Source organism: Hyla sarda, chromosome 4, assembly GCF_029499605.1.
Source record: "Hyla sarda isolate aHylSar1 chromosome 4, aHylSar1.hap1, whole genome shotgun sequence".
NCBI classification, from domain to species: Eukaryota; Metazoa; Chordata; class Amphibia; order Anura; family Hylidae; genus Hyla; species Hyla sarda.
The window spans coordinates 399,632,205-399,657,792 of NC_079192.1; the positions used below are offsets into that span (position 1 = coordinate 399,632,205).

The 25,588-nt window shown below is 44.8% G+C and overlaps 1 protein-coding gene and 1 long non-coding RNA gene across 2 annotated transcripts in view; one reads left to right on the top strand and one right to left on the bottom strand.

Moving 5' to 3' along the window:
- Positions 1 to 25,588, bottom strand: part of LOC130267470 (gastrotropin-like) — a 101,584-nt gene continuing 75,996 nt past the window's right edge. The window contains exons 2-5 of the mRNA XM_056517336.1: positions 5,868 to 6,088; positions 2,675 to 2,847; positions 350 to 439; positions 1 to 117 (exon numbers count right to left, since the gene is read on the bottom strand). Coding sequence (XP_056373311.1) covers positions 64 to 117; positions 350 to 439; positions 2,675 to 2,847; positions 5,868 to 5,934 — 384 coding nt within the window. The 5' untranslated portion in view covers positions 5,935 to 6,088 and the 3' untranslated portion in view covers positions 1 to 63. The remainder of the gene's footprint in view (positions 118 to 349; positions 440 to 2,674; positions 2,848 to 5,867; positions 6,089 to 25,588) is intronic.
- On the top strand, positions 2,708 to 16,331 carry LOC130267471 (uncharacterized). The gene is made up of 3 exons (XR_008843203.1): positions 2,708 to 2,867; positions 5,848 to 5,988; positions 15,966 to 16,331. It is a non-coding gene; the product is annotated as an uncharacterized LOC130267471 (long non-coding RNA).

The following is a 25,588-nucleotide window of genomic DNA, read 5'->3' on the forward strand; positions in this document are numbered from 1 at the left end:
TCATCATGCAAAGTGACTTTATTCTTTGAAAATGGTAGAAAGAGCTAGAAGAAAACTGAAGTTTTATGCCACTTTCTTACTGATCCTCTTGAAGGTGACTCCTCCAGCCACTGAGGTCTGTAAGAGAAGAGGAGTGCAGACGGGATTAGTCCTCACAAGAACATGGTGATGAGTATTTAGAGTACATGGTCACAACAGATAATACTTGCTTCTCACCGTTGTAACAAATCTATTGTGTTGTATATTTGCTGGAACTCTCTAAAAGATCCAGACAATTTTCAATCCACATTTTATTTATGTTTGTTTTAATAGTTTTTCCAAGAAAAAACATGAAAGACTCTTATCTTACCTCAACAAGTTTCCCCCCAGCAATCTCTGAAGTATGATGGTAGTTGGGGAAATCCACAACGATCTTACCACCGTCCGATCTTATGGTTGTCTGCAAGGGCGATACGATACGTGATATAGAACACATTGAAAAACATATATATGACACTAGGGATCGACTGGTTATCGGTTTGGCCGTTATTATCGGCCGATATTATCGATTTTGGACATTATCGGTATCGGCAATTACCTTGCCGATATGCCGATAGTGCCCCGGTCCCCCGCCTCCCCGGCCAGAGACCACTGCCGCTGCCCCATTGCCTCCCCAATGCCCGGTTTTATAATTACCTGTTCCTGGGGCCCGGGGCACTTCTGGCTCCTGCGACGTACTGCGGTGTCCTGGGCAGCGCAATAACGAGTGACGTCCTCAACGTGACGTCACCGTCAGTGCGCACAGTGACAGCTCAGGACGCCGCCGGAGCCAGAAGTAGCGCGGACCCCGGGCCCCAGTAATTATATAACTGGGGACAGGGGAGGCAATGGGGCAGCGGTGGTGGTTGGACTAGGGAGGACCCCAGGACAGGCAGGGGGAGAGAAGTGATCTGCGGGGCGGGGGGGTGGGGGTGGGGGGAATAGCCGATAACTTATACCGGAATATCTGTATAAGTTATCGGCTATCGGCCTGAAAGGTCGCAGATTATCGGTTTCGGCCCTAAAAAATGGATATCGGTCGATCCCTATATGACACATGAACCATATTGGTTTCAATCTAAGAAGAGGTCATCCAGCAGGGCCATAGACTTTAAAGGGGTTTCTTCGGTGCTCCAGCGTTTCGAACATTTTGTTCAGAACGCTCAGAGCTGTAGGCCGTGATCGTGACGCCATGGCCACGAGCCCCTAGTGACGTCACATCACGCCCCCTCCATTTATGTCTATGGGAGGGGGCGTGTCAGTCGACACGCCCCCTCCCATAGACATGAATGGATGGGGAGTGGTTGTGACGTCATGACAACTGCCTGCAGGAACCCGACGTTTGTTTTGAATGCCGATGCTGCGGGAGATAGCGGGGGGCACCAGCAGAGGGACCCCAGAGATCAGACTTCTTATCCCCTATGCTTTGGATAGGGGATAAGATGTCTAGCAGCAGAGTACGCCTTTTTTAAATCAACTGGTGCCAGAAAGTTAAACAGATTTGTAAATGACTTCTGTTAAAAATCTTAATCCTTCCAGTACTTATTAGCTGCTGAATACTACAGAGAAAATTCTTTTATTTTTGGAACACAGAGCTCTCTGCTGACATCACGAGCACAGTGCTCTCTGCTGACATCTCTGTGCATTTTGGGAACTGTCCAGAGTAGGAGAAAATCCCCATAGAAAACATATGCTGCCCTGGACAGTTCCTAAAATGGATAGAGATGTCAGCAGAGAGCACTGTGGTCATGATGCCAGCAGAGAGCACTGTGTTCCAAAAAGAAATTCATTTCTTCTGTAGTATTCAGCAGCTAATAAGTACTGGAAGGATTAAGATTTTTTAATAGAAGTCATTTACAAATCTGTTTAACTTTCTGACACCAGTTGATTTAAAAAATAAAAAATAAAAAGTGTTCCACCAGCGTACCCCTTTAAAGGCCCCTTATTTAAATATCTAAACTCTTCAAAGTGACCCTTGGTGCTGAACATTCTACTTCTTCTGTTAAATGGTCACTGACAGAATCAAAAACTTTTTATACGTTGTACATCTTGGCAAAACATTAACCTTTGTATTATAACAGCACAGCAGACTCAGGGAGGAAGTGAAAGCATGGTTAGTGCTTTCCTCAGACATGTTCTCTTTCCTGAGCAGTGGATGTCAGAATGAGTGAGCAGCAGAACAGAGGGATTTGTGAAATAAATACAGAAGCTAGACACATAGAAAAGACTCGTAAAACATCTGCCTGACCTAGTGAGTAACATTTATAAGCATTATTTTTTTTTTTTCTGTGACAGGACAGGTACCCTTTAAATCTGGGCCAGTTTATGCAAGAATTCTATGACTATATACGTTTGTAGTTTGTGAAGCAACAGTTCGCAGCATATCTCTAGTCCCAGAGTGGCTTCATGTCTATGAACCCCCCTCATCATAAATCCCCCATCCTTCAAAACTAACCCCTCATCTTAGAAAAGCTACAGTAAGGAAACATCAATGGGGGGAGATTTATCAAAACCCGTCCAGAGGAAAAGTTGCCGAGTTGCCCATAGCAACCAATCAGATCGCTTCTTTCATTTTTAACAAGGCCTCTGCAAACTGAAAGAAGCGATCTGATTGGTTGCTATGGGCAATGAGCTTATCTAGTAAGCAATTCAATACCTTAAACGTCTTGCCAGCCATGGAATGCAATTCCGACTCTTGGCCAAGAACAAACTTGTTGGTGGTTGTGTGTCCTGGATAGATTTGAGACCAGGAGAACTCATTCCCGTTCTGGACGATTTCTGTGGTGTATTTAAAATTCTTTCCCTTTTCAATTTTGTCATCGGGGATTCCTGTGAAGACAGAAAACCTGGTTAGATATAAGCAACTTATGTCCAATCTTCTGTTGGTATATACACGGCCATAGAAAGGATTGTCAGGAATTGCTTAGTTTTTTCCATAAACAGTGCCATATATCTCCATGGTGCAACACAAAAAGAGAAACACAGCCGCACATCCACCATTTGTATTTTGATCTACTTGCTTCTCAGCATAATTTCAAAAACTAACAGGTTGTCAGTATACATTTTGATCAAAAAGTACAAGCCCACTCGCCACGTCAAGGCCACCAAGTTAGAGTGGGTCCCTAACCTGACACTGGCGTAGCGCCCGACAGCGACCACTGCCTCCGAGACACCATGCCCAATGGGGGGAGCGACCCAGTGGCCAGGCAGCCCCACTACTGCCCGACCAAGCCCCTTAGTATACATTTTGATCAAAAAGTACAAGCCTACTCGCCACGTCAAGGCCACCTAGAGTGGGTCCTTAACCTAACACTGGCGTAGCGCCCGGCAGCGACCACTGCCTCCGAGACTCCATGCCCAATGGGGGGAGCAACCCAGTGGCCAGGCAGCCCCACTACTGCCCGATCAAGCCACTTAGTATACATTTTGATCAAAAAGTACAAGCCCACTCGCCACGTCAAGGACACCTAGTTAGAGTAGGTCCCTAACCTGACACTGGCGTAGCGCCTGGCAGCAACCACTGCCTCCGAGACTCCATGCCCAATGGAGGGAGCGACCCAGTGGCCAGGCAGCCCCACTACTGCCCGACCAAGCCCCTTAGTATACATTTTGATCAAAAAGTGCAAGCCCACTTGCCACGTCAAGGCCACCTAGTTAGAGTGGGTCCCTAACCTGACACTGGCGTAGCGCCCGGCAGCAACCACTGCCTCCGAGACTCCATGCCCAATGGAGGGAGCGACCCAGTGGCCAGGCAGCCCCACTACTGCCCGACCAAGCCCCTTAGTATACATTTTGATCAAAAAGTGCAAGCCCACTTGCCACGTCAAGGCCACCTAGTTAGAGTGGGTCCCTAACCTGACACTGGCGTAGCGCCCGGCAGCGACCACAGCCTCCGAGACACCATGCCCAATCGGGGGAGCGACCCAGTACCCAGGCAGCCCCACTACTGCCCGACCAAGCCCCTGGCTCTGGGCCACTCCACCCCACAGCCAAAGCATCACAGAAACAATGGCCGCCACCTGAGCTGTGTCTGATATTGCAGCTGAACTGTAATACCAGAAATGGCGCATTGGAAAGATGTGGAGCTGCGGAAAAAAAAAGCAGATACATTTTTTTTTCTCCTTGAATCTCAAAGGGAGTGATCTTATGGTTATAACTTGTTCCCTATTCACTGGGCAAGTACCTGATCTATGGGGACGTGACCGCTTGGACCCCCACAATCACTAAACAGGGGTGAATGAAGTGGCAGACAAGCATGTTTCCTGCTGTTCCATTTACTCAGGGGATAAGGGGCCCCTGTTCTCACGATTGGTGGGGTTCCCAGCATTGATCAGATATTTATTCTTGTGATATCTTTATCCTCTATAAGCAAGATCAATTTTTGATAAAAAAAAATATGTAAAAATAATAAAAAATTGTTGTCATAGTAATAGAAAAAAAAAAACGAAATAAGCCTGTTCTTATAAGTATATAAGGTTTCGAAAAACCATAACAGTAACACAGAGATTATGAAAAATATGTAGACTTTATTGACAATTTAACCATTAAAAAGACATTAAAAGAGGAATAAGCACAAAGCACAGGGCTGGATAGACAGCAAGTGGTATGGGCTAAAGTATGGACGTCAGCCTAAAGCATCAAAATATAGATAAATCACATCACAAATGAAAGCCTAAACTGCAGGTATATTAAAGTGATGACCTATAAATAAAGAGATGCAGGCAGTGTTAAAGAATAATTACCAGTACAGAGCCATATACCACAAGCACTCACCCCAACGTACGTTTCGCGCCGATTCGCTTCGTCAGGGGGCGTGGGTCCCTGACGAAGCGCATCGGCACGAAACGTATGTTGGGGTGAGTGCTTGTGGTATATAGCTCTGTACTGGTAATTATTCTTTAAAGGGGTTATCCAGGAAAAAACTTTTTTTAAATATATCAACTGGTTCCAGAAACTTAAACCGATTTGTAAATTATTTCTATAAAAAAAATCTTAATCCTTTCAGTAGTTATGAGCTTCTGAAGTTAAGGTTGTTCTTTTCTGTCTAAGTGCTCTCTGATGACACGTGTCTCGGTAACCGCCCAGTTTAGAAGAGGTTTGCTATGGGGATTTGCGTCTAAACTGGGCGGTTCCCGAGACACGTGTCATCTGAGAGCACTTAGTCAGAAAAGAACAACCTTAACTTCAGAAGCTCATAAGTACTGAAAAGATTAAGATTTTTTAATAGAACTAATTTTCTGTAGCCAGTTGATATATATAAAAAAGTTTTTTACTGGATAACCCCTTTAAAGAATAATTACCAGTACAGAGCCATATACCACAAGCACTCACCCCCAACGTACGTTTCGCGCCGATGCGCTTCGTCAGGGCCGTGGCATCTCTTTATTTATAGGTCATCACTTTAATATACCTGCAGTTTAGGCTTTATTTTGTGATGTGATTTATCTATATGTTGATGCTTTAGGCTGATGTCCATACTTTAGCCCATACCACTTGCTGTCCATCCAGCCCTGTGCTTTGTGCTTATTCCTCTTTTAATGTCTTTTTAATGGTTAAATTGTCAATAAAGTCTTCATATTTTTCATAATCTCTGTGTTACTGTTATGGTTTTTCGATGATGCATTATATTGATATTCAGTAACCTTTATACCCACACCTTGTATTGGTAATATAGTTGGTGTTAATAAGTATATAATGTTGTAGAGAAGGCTACACAACAGTTGGCCTGGTCTTTCTCGCCAGCACCTTCTGTGTTGGACTTCCTTACATTCCCTTCCTTAGAATCATTTTCATACATATATTTCTAGTAACAATATTTCTATATAACAGAATAGAATGGAAAGGCTCACCGATAAGTTTCATGAAGGCTTCATAGTTCTCTTGGGATTCAACTTCATACTTTCCAGTGAAGGCCATGTTGAGGTGTAAGCTGCGGAGAAGGACCACTGAAGTCTTGGAAGCTGAAGATCAGTGAGTAACGTATGGCTGTAGGTTCTTGTTTATATACCTTGTGAGGGTTGATAGCATCACTATATTATCTTTCTTCATCTAGGAATTGAGTGATGTATATCTAGGAGATAATTGTCTGATAAATCTGTGTAAGTGACCGGTGGGGAAAAGCCAGGTTCACCAACTCTCCTCCAATGGGCACGTAAACTGAACTTCACTATCTGTTAAGATTGTTACAAGTGATCAGATAATGATAAAGTTATTACGAGTGATTATTATGGTCAATGTACCCTCTAAGTGATATGGATAAGGTAGTTGAGCATAGAAGGAATATTTACAGACACTGATAAGAACTTGATGGAAATGATATGAGCCAATGGATATGTTGCAATACTATGGAGACGTAATTCGTAATTCATGTCATAATTCCCTTGTTTCACTCCACTCTTTAAGTAGGTCTTTATAAGTATAACAAATGTTTATGCATGTAGAATGGTATATACCGTATTTTTCGCCCTATAGGATTGCACCAATTTTAAAGATGCAAAATCTAGAAAAAAAAGATTCTGAACCCAACAGTGATCTTCAACCTGCCGACCTCCAGATGTTGCAAAACTACAACTCCCAGCGTGCCCGGACAGCCGTTGGCTGTCCGGGCATGCTGGGAGTTGTAGTTTTGCCACATCTGGAGGTCGGCAGGTTGAAGACCACTGGTATAGGAGGTAATACTCACGTGTCCCCACCGCTCCGGACCCGTCACTGTTGCCCTAGCTGTCGCCCTCCATCGCTGTCACCGTGTCCCCGGGGTGTCCCCGTCATTCCGGAACGTCTCTACTGCCCGGGATCCTCGCTCTCCGTCGCCGCCATCACGTCGCTACGCACACCGCTCCTATTGGATGACGGGACGGCGTGCGCGACTACGTGATGACGACGGAGAACCCCGGCCATGCAGGGGATCCCGGCACGGAGCAGACACCGAGGAGGCGGGTAAGGTCCCACCCGGTGTCCTGCAAGCTGTTCGGGACGCCGTGATTTCACCGCGGCGGTCCCGAACAGCCAGACTGAGCAGCCGGGTTAGTGTCACTTTCGCTTCAGACGCGGCTGTCAGCTTTGATCGCCGCGTCTGAAGGGTTAATACAGGGCATCACCGCGATCGGTGATGTCCTGTATTAGCCGCGGGTCCCGGCCGTTGATGGCCGCAGGGACCGCCGCGATAGGTGTGTATTCGCCGTATAAGACGCACCAACTCCCCCCCCCCCCCAGTTTTGGGGAAGAAAAAGTGCGTCTTATACGGCGAAAAATACGGTAGCTTGTTTTTAGGGTTCAAAACCAGAGCAGGTGGCCCTGAAAGGTCCCTTTCCAAAGGTGCCCATACACCTTCAATAGCTGTCAGCAGAATGCTTGTCTGGCTGACAGCTATTTCTTCCTACCCACTCAAACACATGCACACTCAGCTGAGCCAAGCATGCTTGTGTTTTTCATGTTGAGAGGTAAGAAAGTGGTAAAAACCTACTTCAATTGGTAATTTATCTCTATAGAGAACAAAAGGATCAGACACTGATGTTGAACATGCTTCATCCTTTAGGCATGCCTATGCCTAGCACCCCTTTCCTCAGCTGTTGGCCAGAGCAGCGTTGGGTATCGGTCCCCCACTCGAGGATAGGTCATCAATAAATTGAGTTGGAAAACCCCTTTAAAGGAATTATCCAGGCTTTTGTAACTTTTCATTACCATGCATGTGGTAGCAAATTTTGTCTTAAAGGCATACTCCGATGGCAAAAAAAAATTCTGGCTCCAGAAAATTAAATAGATTTGTAAATTATTTCTATTAAAAAAATCTTTATTTAATCCTTCCAGTACACAGTGACTAAATATGGTGCCCGCCCCGCAGATGTTTGTTGTTGCAGATGCAGATCTTTCTTGTTGGCTACTTTATACTTTCCTCTCTTTACTGGGTGGGGAGCGATGTTGCCAGAGGAGATTTTGTGGTGTTCTTATCAGCTTGGGTAGATAGCAGGTCTAAAGGGCAAAGAGCTAGTGTACCCTCGGGAGGATGGTGGGGGGCTCGCCCTTTTTGGGTATGGGATGCTGTTATGGATTAGGTTTGAGGGGTGGGTGGGGTGGTATTGTTTCCTTATTCAACTCTCTGTTACTGTTTGTCTGGCTCTCTGTTATGTTGCACTGATGCATTGTTGTACATGCGGATTGTATCTTGGAACGTTAAGTGGTTGAGGTCCCCTCACAAACACAGCTTAGTATTACATCATCTTAAACACTTAGCTTCCGATATTGCCCTCCTACAGGAGACTGGATTTTGGCCATATGAACAAATGGTGGGAGGGTCGAGTGGAAGGCTCCCCTGCGGTTGATCATAAGGCGGGGGTTCTCATTTTGTTTCACAAATCCTTTTCCTGTGACATCTTGTCAGTTTCTACCGACACTGATGGGCGGTTTTGTAGTGTCCATATTAAAGGGTACCTTTCATCAAAAAAACTTTTGATATATTATAGATTAATGTATGCAGAATAACTTTCCAATAGTATGTTATTAAAAAATATGCTTCTTTCTATTTAATTTTCCACTTTGAAAAAATTACCACTAGGGGTCTCCCTACCAGTCCTCTTTTTTTATAGATTTCAGACTCATGCTGAAGTCCTAAATCTCAGACTGCAGCCGGGACACAGACAAGCTCAGCACTGCTTCCTGGCAGGGAGCAGTGCTGAGCTTGTCTGGGTCCTGGCTGCAGTCTGAGATTTAGGACTGCAGCAGGAGTCTGAAATCTATAAAAAGAGGACTGGTAGGGAGACCCCTAGTGGTCCTTTTTTCAAAGTGGAAATTTCAAAATGTGGTGAATGAGGGGTGGAGGGAAACCCAATTCCGCATTTTACACCATGCCACTTATGGCTTCACACTACCTAAGACACCTGACCGTCCAGACAGATTAGAACACTGCCCTAACTGTGGTACCTTCTGGACTGACTTGCTTCATGGATGGTGACGTGTGTACACTACTGATTTTTGGACTGACCTTTTTCATCTTCTCTCTAGACGACTGAGGGTCACTCTACCGGTCTCACCATTGCTAATTGTTCTTCATATTGCTCCTGAGGGTGTATCGCTTACGCTACTTATTCATACCATTTTACTTGTGGCCAAATGGTGTCTCTTGGCACATTGGCTGACAGCCACTATGCTGACCTAGTCTGAGCTAATTTCTCAGGTCAGGCGATACATGTTTCTGGATGATTTTGAAGTGCTTCATACTAAAGAAAAATCAGCTAAGTCTTTCTTCAAGAAATGGAAAAAATTTTTGGTAGCCTTTTTAAATGATGATGAATTAGCAACCTTGATGCACCCCTTCACTTCCATGGCCTGGTATCTTACAAGGGCTATATCTTCCATACGATGAGTCCTTTCATTTCCATTTTTCAGCGATTGAGGGGTCCTCTGCTTTCCCCCTTCTTCAATGTTCTATACATTCAAGAGCCTATTTCAATTTTGTTTGTAGTCTTTATGGTTCTGGAACCAGATGAGGATCTCGATGGGCTTCTTTCACTGTTGGAGGACAGGTTTGTTTGTAGGGGGGGGGGAGCAGATTTTCTGGGGACTTTGTTTGCTGGATGGGGGGTAAGGGGTTTATTTCTTGATATCTGGGGACTTTACCAAATGTACATGTTGATTATATGCATATTGGGGGAGATTTATCATTCAATATAGACGTTATTTTCCGTCTATCATTGGCGCTGTGATGGCGCAGTAATGTAATATTAGCGACATTTGTGCGACTTTTGTAGTAGACGTTTCCTACGTTTTTGAGTAGCAGTACACCTATTTCCGATTCAGACATGCAGTGCACCCTTATATATCATATGCGACTTTTAGAATAAGTCGCAAAAAATTGTGCAAACCCTGATTTCCAGGCGCTAAAGTACGCCGACCAAAAGTACACGTACAAAACCTCGTAAGCTAGAGCTTTTCCCGCCCGTGCAAAGCAGCGGGAATTCATCATCTACAGTACACACTTATGATAAATTACACTGTCACGATGCCGGCTGGCAGGAGGTGGATCCTCTGTGCCAGAGAGGGATAGCGAGGACCGTGCTAGTGGACCGGTTCTAAGACACTACTGGTTTTCACCAGAGCCCGCCGCAAAGCGGGATGGTCTTGCTGCGGCGGTAGTGACCAGGTCGTATCCACTAGCAACGGCTCACCTCTCTGGCTGCTGAAGATAGGCGAGGTACAAGGGAGTAGGCAGAAGCAAAGTCGGACGTAGCAGAAGGTCGGGGGCAGGCGGCAAGGTTCGTAGTCAGGGGAGATAGCAGAAGTTCTGGTACACAGGCTTTAAACACACAAAACGCTTTCACTAGGCACAAGGGCAACAAGATCCGGCAAGGAAGTGCATGGGAGGAGGATAGATATAGTCAGGGACCAGGTGGAAGCCAATTAAGCTAATTGGGCCAGGCACCAATCATTGGTGCACTGGCCCTTTAAGTCTCAGGGAGCTGGCGCGCGCGCGCCCTAGAGAGCGGAGCCGCGCGCGCCAGCACATGACAGCAGGGGACGGGAACGGGTAAGTGACCTGGGATGCGATTCGCGAGCGGGCGCGTCCCGCTGTGCGAATCGCATCCCCAACGGCCATGACAGAGCAGCGCTCCCGGTCAGCGGGACTGACCGGGGAGCTGCAGGGAGAAAGACGCCGTGAGCGCTCCGGGGAGGAGCGGGGACCCGGAGCGCTAGGCGTAACAGTACCCCCCCCCTTAGGTCTCCCCTTCTCTTTATCCGGTAACTGCCTCCCCTGGGATGAGGACACCGGGAAAGGATGGAGGGATTCCTCAACGGCAGGCAGAACAGCAGGAGTAGGAATGGGGAGAGAGGGCAGAGGGCGAGACCTGGCACGGGGCAGTGTGACACCAGGACGAGGGCCATGCGGGGACACAGGGGCTTGCCTGATGGGACTGGGAGGGGGGGAGAGGCATTTCCTGTGGCAGGCAGAGTCCTTAATGACCTTAGGGGGACCGGATACAGGAGGAACCACAGGGTCACGGCAGGGAGTACTGGGAACCGGTTGAAGGCAGTCCTTGGAACAAGAGGGGCCCCAACTCTTGATCTCCCCAGTGGACCAATCCAGGGTTGGGGAATGGTGTTGAAGCCAGGGTAGTCCAAGGAGAACTTCAGAAGTGCAATTAGGAAGGACCAAAAATACAATTTCCTCGTGATGAGGTCCGATGCACATTAGGAGGGGCTCCGTGCGGAAACGCACGGTGCAATCCAACCTGGCTCCGTTGACCGCGGAAACGTGGAGTGGCTTGACAAGACGGGTCACCGGAATGCGGAATTTATTCACTAAGGACTCCCGAATAAAATTCCCAGAAGCTCCAGAGTCCAGGCAGGCCACGGCTGAGAGGGAAGAGCTGGCTGAAGTAGAGATCCGAACAGGCACCGTGAGACGTGGAGAAGCCGACTTAGCATCAAGAGACGCCACACCCACGAGAGCTGGGTGCGAGTGTGCGTTTCCCAGACGTGGAGGACGGATTGGGCAATCCACCAAAAAATGTTCAGTACTGGCACAGTACAGACAAAGATTCTCTTCCTTACGGCGATTCCTCTCTTCCAGGGTCAGGCGAGACCGATCCACTTGCATGGCCTCCTCGGCGGGAGGCCTAGGCGCAGATTGCAGTGGAGACTGTGGGAGAGGTGTCCAGAGATCTAAGTCTTTTTCCTGGCGGAGCTCTTGATGCCTCTCAGAAAAACGCATGTCAATGCGAGTGGCTAGATGAATGAGTTCATGCAGGTTAGCAGGAGTCTCTCGTGCGGCCAGAACATCTTTAATGTTGCTGGATAGGCCTTTTTTAAAGGTCGCGCAGAGAGCCTCATTATTCCAGGATAGTTCAGAGGCAAGAGTACGGAATTGTATGGCGTACTCGCCAACGGAGGAATTACCCTGGACCAGGTTCAGCAGGGCAGTCTCAGCAGAAGAGGCTCGGGCAGGTTCCTCAAAGACACTTCGAATTTCCGAGAAGAAGGAGTGTACAGAGGCAGTGACGGGGTCATTGCGGTCCCAGAGCGGTGTGGCCCATGACAGAGCTTTTCCAGACAGAAGGCTGACTACGAAAGCCACCTTAGACCTTTCAGTAGGAAACTGGTCCGACATCATCTCCATGTGCAGGGAACATTGCGAAAGAAAGCCACGGCAAAACTTAGAGTCCCCATTAAATTTGTCCGGCAAGGACAGGCGGAGGCTAGGAGTGGCCACTCGCTGCGGAAGGGGTGCAGGAGCTGGCGGAGGAGATGGTTGTTGCTGCTGTAGCTGTGACTGTACTTGCTGTAGTTGTGACTGGAGTTGCTGTGTCATGGTGGTCAAGTACGACAGCTGGTGATCTTGTTGGGCGATCTGACGAGCTTGCTGGGCGACCAGCGTAGGGAGGTCAGCGACAACTGGCAGAGGAACTTCAGCGGGATCCATGGCCGGATCTACTGTCACGATGCCGGCTGGCAGGAGGTGGATCCTCTGTGCCAGAGAGGGATAGCGAGGACCGTGCTAGTGGACCGGTTCTAAGACACTACTGGTTTTCACCAGAGCCCGCCGCAAAGCGGGATGGTCTTGCTGCGGCGGTAGTGACCAGGTCGTATCCACTAGCAACGGCTCACCTCTCTGGCTGCTGAAGATAGGCGAGGTACAAGGGAGTAGGCAGAAGCAAAGTCGGACGTAGCAGAAGGTCGGGGGCAGGCGGCAAGGTTCGTAGTCAGGGGAGATAGCAGAAGTTCTGGTACACAGGCTTTAAACACACAAAACGCTTTCACTAGGCACAAGGGCAACAAGATCCGGCAAGGAAGTGCATGGGAGGAGGATAGATATAGTCAGGGACCAGGTGGAAGCCAATTAAGCTAATTGGGCCAGGCACCAATCATTGGTGCACTGGCCCTTTAAGTCTCAGGGAGCTGGCGCGCGCGCGCCCTAGAGAGCGGAGCCGCGCGCGCCAGCACATGACAGCAGGGGACGGGAACGGGTAAGTGACCTGGGATGCGATTCGCGAGCGGGCGCGTCCCGCTGTGCGAATCGCATCCCCAACGGCCATGACAGAGCAGCGCTCCCGGTCAGCGGGACTGACCGGGGAGCTGCAGGGAGAAAGACGCCGTGAGCGCTCCGGGGAGGAGCGGGGACCCGGAGCGCTAGGCGTAACATACACGCTGCAACGTTAAAAGTTAGACAGAAAAAACGGCGGTAAAAAAAGAGTAGGGTACACTTTGAATGATAAATCTCCCCCATTGTCTATTTTTCATTTGAATGCTCTTCAGGGTATGCCCCGTTGCAGTTTTGTAAAATGTTAAAGGGTACCTCTCATCAAAAAAACTTTTGATATATTATAGATTAATGTATGCAGAATAACTTCACAATTGCATGTTATTAAAACATATGCTTCTTTCTATTTAATTTTCCACTTTGAAGAAATGACCACTAGGGGTCTCCCTACCAGTCCTGGCAGCAAGCATTTCAGACTCATGCTGGAGTCCTAAACACTACGAGCTGCCAGTCTGCTTTGTTCACAAAGGAGAACACTCAGAGCTGCCAGCCTGCTTTGTTCACATCCTGTTTGGCTGTGAACAAAGCAGGCTGGCAGCTCTGAGTGTTTAGGACTCCAGCATGAGTCAGAAATGCTTGCTGACAGGACTGATCGGGAAAAATACAATAGAAAGAAGCATATTTTTCATTAAAATGCTATTGGAAAGTTATTCAACATTCATTAATCTAAAATATATCAAAAGTTTATTTGATGAGAGGTACCCTTTAAAACCAAATAAACATAAACAATAAAGAACTATACAACTTCCTCTGTAGTATACAGCAGCTGATAAGTACTGCGAGTATTAAGATTTTTTAATAGAAGTTATTTACAAATCTGTTTAACTTTCTGGCACCAGTTGATTTGAATTTTTTTTTTCCACTGGAGTACCCCTTTAAGTGTTTTACTTGGTTTCCATTTTGGGTGAATTCATGCTCCCCCCAGGTTTAGCATTCCACTGGTTTGTGTATGACTGTTGTCTCAAGCCTTTCCCATGATCCTGTTTGGCTCAAGACAACAGCTGATCACAGGAGGCTTGGCTTCTTTTTGTCTTTCCTGACATGCCAACCCCTGATGGTGTGTGCGTTCTAGCTATCTATGCCGCTGTGTTGCCCTTTAATGCGTCCCCTGCTGTCCTCTGATCTCAGCACGCTCACTCTCTGCCTCTAGCATTATGCAGGTGCGCTGGGGCCATCGGGAGCGAGCGCTTGTTCTAAAACTAGCCACCCGCATGTAAGAATAATCAGGGGTGCATGTGCTGGTACCTGTGTGTCAATCACACAGCGGTCACAGTGCTGACATACAGGGGACAGGCGTGGTAGCTGCGGGGCATAGCCAGGCCTATCTGAATGTTGCCGACAGTGGTAAAAAGCATTTTTTTTGCCTGATCAAGGCTGCTAAAAAGCAGCAAAAGGTATGGCTAAATTATAATTGTGAACAACTGTGTCACCTTAGGAATAGTTTAATGGGGTACAATTTTATGACAGTCGCGCTTAAATACATAACTTGCCATCACAGGCACAAGGAGTGAAAAGTGAAGAAAGCCTGGATAACCTCTTTAGGGTACGTTCACACGTACAAAATCTGCTGCATATTTTTGCTGCTTATTTTGTGCACCTGATTTTGCTACCCATTAACTTCAATGGGTATCAAAATAAACTGCAGAAAATATGCAGCAAAAATATCCTGCACATGTGAACGTACCTTAAAGGGTCCTTTTATACTAGTCTGTTGGTGCAGGATAACTGGCACCCAATCACAAAACCTTCATGCGGCCTGTTTACTTTGGGCGATGTGCGGCCAATAGTGATAAGTTAAATGGCCACACAAAAGATCCATTCAGCCAATGAACGAGCCATTTTAGATGAGCTGATCGTCAGGGAAGGTCTTAAAGAGGGAAAGTTATCCAAAGACTAGAGGATGGCTGTTTGATCTGGGGAATCCCAGTGGTCAGACCACTACGATCTCTAGAACCAGGACTCCAGTCTCCAGTTACAGTAGAATGAAATGGCGGGTCGCACTTGTAGACCACTGCATGGAGACAATCCGTCCACTATACTCTTCTATCTCTGCAGCTTCCATAAAGAATAATTAGAGCGGCTTCACACATGTGCAACATGTCGTTCTATTCTAATGGATGACTTGGGCCCCCGTTCTTGAGATCGTATGGGGGACCCAGCAGTCAGAAACGATGCACCCACCTCCATGATCAGCTAGTTATCCCCTATCCTGTGGAAGACCCCATAAGGGGAGGAACCTATAATAAAGAGATGAAGGACTTTTACATGTAATACATGGTTGGCATATGATATTTAATTTCCCTTGCAGTAGTCACTGCAGAATATGACAACCCACTACGTCACCCAGCTGATCTTTGGGTATTAGGGTGTTAGTTTGGGTGCAATCGTGGGTACTGTTGCAATGCAAACCCATCAATAATGGATGTTAAAGGGGTACTCCGGAAATGGGATAAGATGTCTCATTGCGGGGGTCCCCCGCAATCTTGTATTTGCCACCCAACTGTTTGAGCTGCACGGTGCCAGCTTACAAACAGCCGGGTGGCAACCACGGGGCCTGAGTATCATGATGTCCCGACTCAGCCCCCGTGTGATGTCACCCCCCGCCCCCATTATGCAAGTCACGATACTCCGGCCCCGTGGTCACCACCCGGCTGTTTGTGATCTGGCACCGCGGCGTGCAGCTCAAACAGGTGGGTGGCGAATACAAGATTGCGGAGGACCCCCAGCGGCGGGACCCTCGCGGTGAGACATCTTATCCCCTATCCTTTGGATAGGGGATAAGATGTCTCAGGGCCGGAGTAACCCTTTAATATTGTGCAATGGACCCCATAGACTTATAATGATACCTATCAGGATCCATTGTAATGTCTGTCATGTTGAAGGCTAAACCTTGTTTCTCTGTTTTTCTAACTTTTAGAAAACCCTTTAAAGCATTTACAACAATATAAAAATCATAGAAGACTTAAAAAAATTGATGCATTCATGTTCGTGTGGCCATGAATAATCTGGACTTTGACCACAATGGAAAGAAGATGTATGAAAAGAAACATGGCGGAGCACATGCCATACTTAGTGTCTGAGAATCAGATAAGATAAGGAGAAAAGATAACAGTGATTTTCTTTATCTCTCCGTCGCGGATTGTTCCAGAAAAGTGGAATGAACTCTCTGCTGTCATTTACTTTAGGGTTTTGTCTGCAGAAAAGTTCAGATGTATTCCACAAGGTCTATGACCTGCAAAGAAACCTGCAGTGCTAGGAGGGATTCACTGAGTTCAGTGCTGGAGTCGAGTGTCTGTAGGAAATAAGAACAAACTATTCACACAGGACAAATCACCTACAGACTCCACATTTGTTTTCTTTTGACTTATTACTTTAATATCCACATTTATTTTAGAATGGAAATGGTGTCACACTTGTAGTTATAGGGGGTTATCCCAAGCTTAAAGGGGTATTCCAGGCAAAACCTTTTTTATATATATCAGCTGGCTCCGGAAAGTTAAACAGATTTGTAAATTACTTCTATTAAAAATTCTTAATCCTTCCAATAGTTATTAGCTTCTGAAATTTTCTGTCTAACTGCTCAATGATGATGTCACGTCCCGGGAGCTGTGCATGATGGGAGAATATCCCCATAGGAACTGCACAGCTACCGGGACGTGAGTCATCAGAAAGCAGTTAGACAGAAAACAGCAACTCAACTTCAGAAGCTAATAACTATTGGAAGGATTAAGATTGTTTAATAGAAGTAATTTACAAATCTGTTTAACTTTCCAGTTGATATATAAAACAAATTTTTGGCCTGGAATACCCCTTTAAGAGTTTAAGCTGACCTGTCAAAACAGGGTGTAAATAAATGTACAGATCAGGATTCTTGGCATACAAATAGTCCTTTCCAATGGTGAGATCTTAGCGTTTTTGTCACTATGCAAATGAGGCTCAAGTGCCCAGTAGGTGTCCCCCTGTATGGTAAGAGCCCAGGTAAATCCAACCTATCTCCTTTATATCTCCACCCCTCCAGTTTTCTTGCATCTGACTAAAACATTTGACTGACATTCACTAGATGAAGAGGACATAGGCTGGACTTACCTTGTTGCACCGTAAGGTGCAACAAGCCATGCCAGTGGCATTCATGCTGAAAAGTTGCAGAATTTGGCAACCTTTCATCATCTACAGTCTATACAGCTTGTGCCAAGGGGGAGGGAAGGAGTCTGGAAGGGGGCTTGGCCTCATGCAACTTTACATGCGACTTGAGGGCCGAAAGTCACAGAAATCTACACAAACCTCATCTCAGCTCATAGCACATTTGAACGCTGGGAGCAAAAGCAGTAAATTCATTGGACCAAAAATGGGCGGAGCTTTACTTATGTGTGGCGCAACAAAACGCAACACACAGTAAATGACCCTTATAGTGTACACAGTAAAATGCGTAATTAAGGATATTAGTAAATGTCAGCACACACTGCACTATAGGTACATCACATGACAAGTTCAAACAAGGGAACCACACTAATGTACATGAAAACTACAACCACCAGTATGTACTTACAGTAACAAGCTGGGGGCTGTAGTCATGGTATGAGGAAAGAGCGTGCACAGCATTAAAGGCCATATACAGTGAAAAAAACACCTCTTTGAGAAGACCCTCTTATCCAAAACAGATTTTTTTGTGGCAGATTTTAGCTCCATATTTATTATGTATTCTTTGAGAAGTTTACCATCCCCCAAAAGACCCCTTTTTTGTGCAGTTTTGGGTGGTCATCTTAAAGAGGTTTCCCTGTAGTTGTTATTGGGTCCCTAGGGTGTCCAACCGACGGCCCTGCAGCTTTTGCAATTCTACATTCCCCAGCGTACCCGGACAGCTTTTTCGGCCCATAAACCCTTGTGATTTTACTCTATAATCCTGTAAAGTTACAATTACAAGCATTGATCCTGCTGTAACCGCTCAGAAGTAACTTTTGACTTTTGGCCGGGAGAAAGACCCACGTTCCCCCTTTTAGGTGTGGCCCAGTGACTCAACCATAAAAAAAAACAACCCATTGTTTGGCTTTTATCCAACCAATATGGGGGCAGTGAGGTAGAAGCAATTTCCTTTTTTTAATACCGATTAATTATGGAGCTATCTTTATTATAACTCAAACTTATAATCCTGGGAAACACCTATAGATAGGTTACAATAACTCTGCGCATTGTCAGTAGGGAACCTGCTGGTCTCCCAGGAAGCAGAGACCTTTGTTCTTCTATTTGATCGTATTGGAAATTATAATAATCAATATTCCAAGCCCTTTATTCCATTACAGATATACACAAGTAGACAAGTGCCTGGATCCAGATATATTAGACCGTGTGTGGGCAGATAGGCCGAAGGTGAACAACCCTAAGTGAGTTCCCTATAATACAGTTTCTGCCATTAAACACTCCCGTAGTGGAAATTAATCATCCATTATACAGACTGTCATATAAAGGAGGAAGGTTAATGATCATCTAGAATAAAATAGTAACCGTGCCACAGGCGGAGATCACCATGTCGGATGAGGGTGTATAATGCAATATACTGAATAGTATCACACTTGTGTGTCCCCCGAGTTCTTTATACCTAGACTCATTTTCTACAATGAAGACCATACATAGGGGGTGCAGGGAAGCAGTTCCCCAAGGGCCACTCTGGCACAAACAAGTACGGTAGTCCCTTAGGTAACAATATTAGGCTGGGTTCTCACCACGTTTTTCAAATACGGTTACCGCATACGGTTTTCCGCTAAAAAACGTATGGCAAAAACCGTATGCAACCGTATACAACCGTATGACTCCAAATTAATCGTATACGGTTTTTCCCCGTATACGGTTCCAAAACGTATGTACGGTTCTATCCGTTTGCACCCGTTTTTGCCAACGGTTTTGCTATTTTGTTGGAATTAGTTTTCCAGCAATTTAATAAAGTTACTATTGTTCTATTGAAATTCCAAAGGATGTGGGAGTGGTTTCCTGTGTGGATCACCCTGGCTTGAGGAGTGTGAGGGGGGATGTCTGGGATGAATTCTAGAAAGATCTGCGCATGTGTCAACTCCAAAACGGATTAGAAAAACCGTGTGCAACCGTATTCTGAAATTCTGTGTACGGTTCTCATAGACAACAATGTTAAAAGAACCGCATACGGTTCACATACGGTTTTCCAACCGGAGGCAAAAACGTGGTCGACAGCGTTTTTGCCTACGGTTGAAAAATCGGCAAAACCGTATCCGAGGCAAAACAGATGCAACCGTACACAACATTTGGAATACGGTTTACAATGCATTCTCTATGCATACGATTTCGGATACGGTCGTATAAGTTTTTTTTACGGAAAACCGTATACGGTTACCGTATTTGAAAAACGTGGTGTGAACCCAGCCTTAGTTGGTTCCGGGACGACCATTGTATGTTGAGACCATACAGTGGGGATCAAAAGTTTGGGCACCCCAGGTAAAAATTTGTATTAAAGTGCATAAAGAAGCCAAGGAAAGATGGAAAAATCTCTAAAAGGCATCAAATTACAGATTAGACATTCTTATAATATGTCACCAAAAGTTAGATTTTATTTCCATCATTTACACTTTCAAAATAACAGAAAACAAAAAAATGGCATCTGCAAAAGTTTGAGCACCCTGCAGAGTCAATATCTTGTACTGCCCCCTTTGGCAAGCATCACAGCTTGTAAACACTTTTTGTAGCCAGCCAAGAGTCTTTCAATTCTTGTTTGAGGTATCTTTGCCCATTCTTCCTTACAAAAGTCTTCCAGTTCTATGAGATTTCTGGGCTGTCTGTCACGCACTGCTCTTTTAAGGTCTATCCATAGATTTTCAATTATGTTGAGGTCAGGAGATTGTGAAGGCCATGGCAAAAACTTCAGTTTACGCCTCTTGATGTAATCTCCCGTGGATTTTGAGGTGTGTTTAGGATCATTATCCATTTGTAGAAGCCATCCTCCCTTTAACTTCAGCTTTTTCACAGATGGCATCAAGTTAGCATCCAAAATTTGCTGACATTTTATTGAATCCATTTCTACTCGTGAGATGTTCCCTGTGCCACTGGCTGCAATACAACCCCAAAGCATGATTGATCCACTCCCATGCTTAACAGTTGGACAGAAGTTCTTTTCATTAAATTCTGTTCCCCTTCTTCTCCAAACGTACCTTTGCTCATTCCGGCCAAAAAGGTAAATTTTAACCTCATCGGTCCACATAACTTGTTTCAAAACTTAATCACGCTTGTCTATATGTTCATATGCAAAGTTCAAACGCTGATTTTTGTGGTGAGGACGTAGAAGAGGTTTTCTTCTGATGACTCTTCCATGAAGACCATATTTGTACAAGTATCTCTTTATAGCGGAATAGTGTACCACAACTCGTGTTTGCCAGATCTTTCTGGAGGGGTTGTGCAGTCAAATGTGGGTTTTGAATTGTTTTTCTCACAATCCTGTGAGCTGTTCTGTCTGATATTTTTCTTGGTCTTCCAGATCTTACTTTAACTTCCACTGTTCCTGATGACTGCCATTTCTTAATTACATTCCGAACAGAGGATATTGACATCTGAAAACATTTTGCTATCTTCTTATAGCCTTCTCCAGCTTTGTGAGCGTCAACTATTTTCAGTTTCAGATTTGTAGACAACTGCTTAGAAGAACCCATGGTGCTGATTGTTGGGGCAAGGTCAGATGAGTCTAGGCATTTAAAACCTTTGAGATTGACATCACCTGGTCTTCCCAGATGATGATTGAGAACAATCCATGACACTGGCAGGTCTCAGCTTTGCAAAGGGGGCAGTGCATGCTATAAATTCTGCAGGGTGCCCAAACTTTTGCAGATGCCATTTTTTTGTTTTCTGTTATTTTGAAAGTGTAAATGATGGAAATAAAATCTAACTTTTGTTGACATATTATAAGAATGTCTATTCTGTAATTTGATGCCTTTTGGAGATTTTTCTATCTTTCCTTGGCTTCTTTATGCACATTAATACAAATTTTTTACCTGGGGTGCCCAAACTTTTGATCCCCACTGTAACTCTATGGAAACCTGGTAATTGATTCTGAAGCCTCAAAATGTCATCCAAAAATAGGAAAAAGTGAGGATTAAAGAAAAATAAGTAGATAACTAATAGAGATAAAGCAAATCCTTATATATAAAAGTAACAAAGATCTGCTGGGAGCTGTAATCACTGTCTATGTAGAGGACAGGAGCTTCTTCAGGGTCATGTACAGTACACACTGTAAATATATATATATATATATATATATATATATATATATATATATATACAAACAATTAAGGCATATTTTTAACCCCTTAAGGACCAAGGATTTACTGGTACGTCCTGAGTCCTTTCCCTTTCTATAACGCGGGGCCACGACATGGCCCCCCGTCCTAGTTGTTAGAGGCCGGGACCAATGGCTAATAGCACGCGGCACCGTCGCGCGCTATTAACCCTTTAGACGCGGCGTTCAAAGTTGACCGCTGCGTCTAAAGTGAAAGTGAAACCATGCCGGTTAGCTCAGGGAGCTGTTCGGGATCGCCGCGGCGAAATCACAGCGTCCCGAACAGCTGTTAGACACGAGGAGGGTCTCCTACCTTGCCTCCTGGTGTCCGATCGCCGAATGACTGCTCAGTGCCTGAGATCCAGGCATGAGCAGTCAAGCGGCAGAATCATCAATCACTGGTTTCCTATGAGAAACCAGTGATCAATGTAAAAGATCAGTGTGTGCAGTGTAATAGGTCCCTATGGGAGCTAAACCACTGCAAAAAAAAAGTGAATAAAGATCATTTAACCCTTTCCCTAATAAAAGTTTGAATCACCCCCCTTTTCCCATTTAAAAAAAAAACTGTGTAAATAAAAATAAACATATGTGGTATCGCCACGTGTGGAAATGTCCAAATTATAAAAATATATTGTTAATTAAACCGCACGGTCAATGGCGTACGCACAAAAAAATTCCAAAGTCCAAAATAGTGTATTTTTGGTCACTTTTAATGACATGAAAAAATGAATATAAAGTGATCAACAAGTCCGATCAATGCAATAATGGTACCGCTAAAAACTTCATATCACGGCGCAAAAAATGAGCCCTCATACCGCCCCATATGCGGTAAAATAAAAAAGTTATAGGGGTCAGAAGATGACAATTTTAAACGTATTAATTTTCCTGCATGTAGTTATGATTTTTTTCAGAAGTCCCACAAAATCAAACCGACATAAGTAGGGTATCATTTTAATCGTATGGACCTACAGAATAAAGATAAGGTGTCATTATTACCGAAAAATGTACTACATAGAAACGGAAGCCCCCAAAAGTTACAAAATGTTTTTTCAATTTTGTCTCACAATGATTTTTTTTTCTGTTTCGTTGTAGATTTTTGGGTAAAATGACTGACGTCATTACAAATTAGAATTGGTGGCGCAAAAAATAAGCCATCATATGGATTTTTAGGTGCAAAATTGAAAGGGTTATGATTTTTTAAAGGTAAGGAGGAAAAACAAAATTGCAAAAACGGAAAAACCCCTGTTCCTTAAGGGGTTAAGTTTAAAATGCTAATCTAAAAATCCTTGTGTAGAACTGTAAAACAATGGGAAAAAAAAAAGAAAAGAACATAGTTTAAGCACTCCCCTCCATGTTAAGCTGTGCCTTTGCCAAAATCACTCGCTTTTGCTAGTTTTTACACATCCTCTTGGCTGTCGGTTATTCTGCGAGCCAAACTCACGCTTTTTCAGGAGTGATTTTGGAAGTACTCCGAGTAATTTCTGCCTTTTTATCGGGAACACGCCCATTTTTTGGTTAACCACGCCCAATTTCTTGTAATAAAAAAACACTCCGAGTGTTTTCAAAAGTGTAGGTTGTGCGGTGCAGAATTAATCGCACGGATGGTGCGACAAAAATTTAGGTGCATAAACCGAGAAAAAAAGTCGGTTGGACTTTAGTAAATCAGGGCCACAGTGTCCTAAAAAAAGTAATGGAGCCGCCCTCACCTGGTGTCCAAAGGAGCAGCTAACCCTGGGACAGGTAAAGAGTACAGAACATGTAATACCTCACTGTACTGTAGGGGGCGCTACCAGACACCAGTCAGTGCATACACTTCAGTAATACAGGTAAAGAGTACAGAACATGTAATACCTCCCTGTACTGTAGGGGGCGCTACCAGACACCAGTCAGTGCATGCACTTCAGTAATACAGGTAAAGAGTACAGAACATGTAATACCTCCCTGTACTGTAGGGGGCGCTACCAGACACCAGTCAGTGCATGCACTTCAGTAATACAGGTAAAGAGTACAGAACATGTAATACCTCCCTGTACTGTAGGGGGCGATACCAGACACCAGTCAGTGCATGCACTTCAGTAATACAGGGGTTTAACCAGTGAATGTCCATTCTGATTGGTCGGTTCTTTCAGCCATTGACACGTTTGGGGGATCTGGACTGTCTGTAGTATTGTATGTTGAGTCTGGTTTCAAGTTACAGTGGTCCAGAAAAGACTGAAAATATTGTAACCTGAGGCCGTTGTAAGTTGAGGGATCATTGTATTATAAATGACACATGGTATTTGGGGGCTGTTACAGATATTACACTGGGTTCCTAGGGGCTTCAAGTTACTCCTATGACTAAGAGACAGTTCAGTAATATAGACACATTTACTCTGTATGTTTACAGTGCTATGTGTTGGGGTCTGACTGCTGGGACCCCCACTGATTATGGGAATGGGGAAAAATTGTCCTCCTGGTAAATGGAGCCACAACACGCATGTCCAGCCAACGCTCCACTCACTGGCAATGGGACTTAGCACATGGGGGCGGAATTGCTAATGGGTATCTATATATATATATATATATATATATATATATATATATATATATATATTGGTGAGTGCTGGTATTTTATCTTTGAATCTATCTTCTATGCACATATATATATGTGTATATATATATATATATATATATATATATATATATATGTGACGTTGTATATAGTGTAGGACTAGATCTAACTCAGGACTTTTTTTTGTTCCATCCCGGTTCCATCATCTGTCATTATACTTACATAAGTTCACCTTTTCCGTGGGGGCTCCACTAGTTTTTGGGGTTTTATATCTCTTCTTGTCCTGATTGTTGTGATAGTTTGTGAATATTAATAAATATTTACTATTGATATATTATAGTGGTATTCGTATTTATGGCAACAAATTGTAGGGTATTTATAACTGAAGAAAGGGTCTTAATCAGGAACATCTTACCACTGGGGGGACACTGTAACAAACCCCCTCCTCATGTAATCTCCTTACTACTGGGGTGACACACTGTAACAAACCCCCTCCTCATGTAATCTCCTTACTACTGGGGTGACACACTGTAACAAACCTCCTCCTCATGTAATCTCCTTACTACTGGGTTGACACACTGTAACAAACCCCCTCATCATGAAATCTCCATACTACTGGGGTGACACACTGTAACAAACCTCCTCCTCATGTAATCTCCTTACTACTGGGGTGACACACTGTAACAAACCTCCTCATCATGTAATCTCCTTACTAGTGGGGTGACACACTGTAACAAGCCTCCTCATCATGTAATCTCCTTACTACTGGGGTGACACACTGTAACAAACCTCCTTCTCAGGTAATCTCCTTACTACTGGGATGACACACTGTAACAAACCTCCTCCTCGCGTAATCTCCTTACTACTGGGGTGACACACTGTAACAAACCTCCTCCTCATGTAATTACCTTACTACTGGGGTGACACACTGTAACAATCCCCCTCCTCATGTAATCTCCTTACTACTGGGGTGACACACTGTAACAAACCTCCTCCTCATGTAATCTCCTTACTACTGGGTTGACACACTGTAACAAACCCCCTCCTCATTTAATCTCCATACTACTGGGGTGACACACTGTAACAAACCTCCTCCTCATGAAATCTCCTTACTACTGGGGTGACACACTGTAACAAACCCCCTCCTCATGTAATCTCCATACTACTGGGATGACACACTGTAACAAACCTCCTCCTCATGTAATCTCCTTATTACTGGGGTGACACACTGTAACAAACCTCCTCATCATGTAATCTCCTTACTAGTGGGGTGACACTGTAACAAGCCTCCTCATCATGTAATCTCCTTACTACTGGGGTGACACACTGTAACAAACCTCCTCCTCAGGTAATCTCCTTACTACTGGGATGACACACTGTAAAAAACCTCCGCCTCACGTAATCTCCTTACTACTGGGGTGACACACTGTAACACACCTCCTCCTCATGTAATCTCCTTACTACTGGGGTGACACACTGTAACACACCTCCTCCTCATGTAATCTCCTGACTACTGGGGTGACACACTGTAACAAACCTCCTCCTTATGTAATCTCCTTACTACTGTGGTGACACACTGTAACAAACCTCCTACTCATGTAATCTCCTTACTACTGGGGTGACACTATAACAAGCCCCCTTCTCATATATTCACCTCCCTACTGGGGTGACACACTGTAACAAACCCCCTCCTCATGTAATC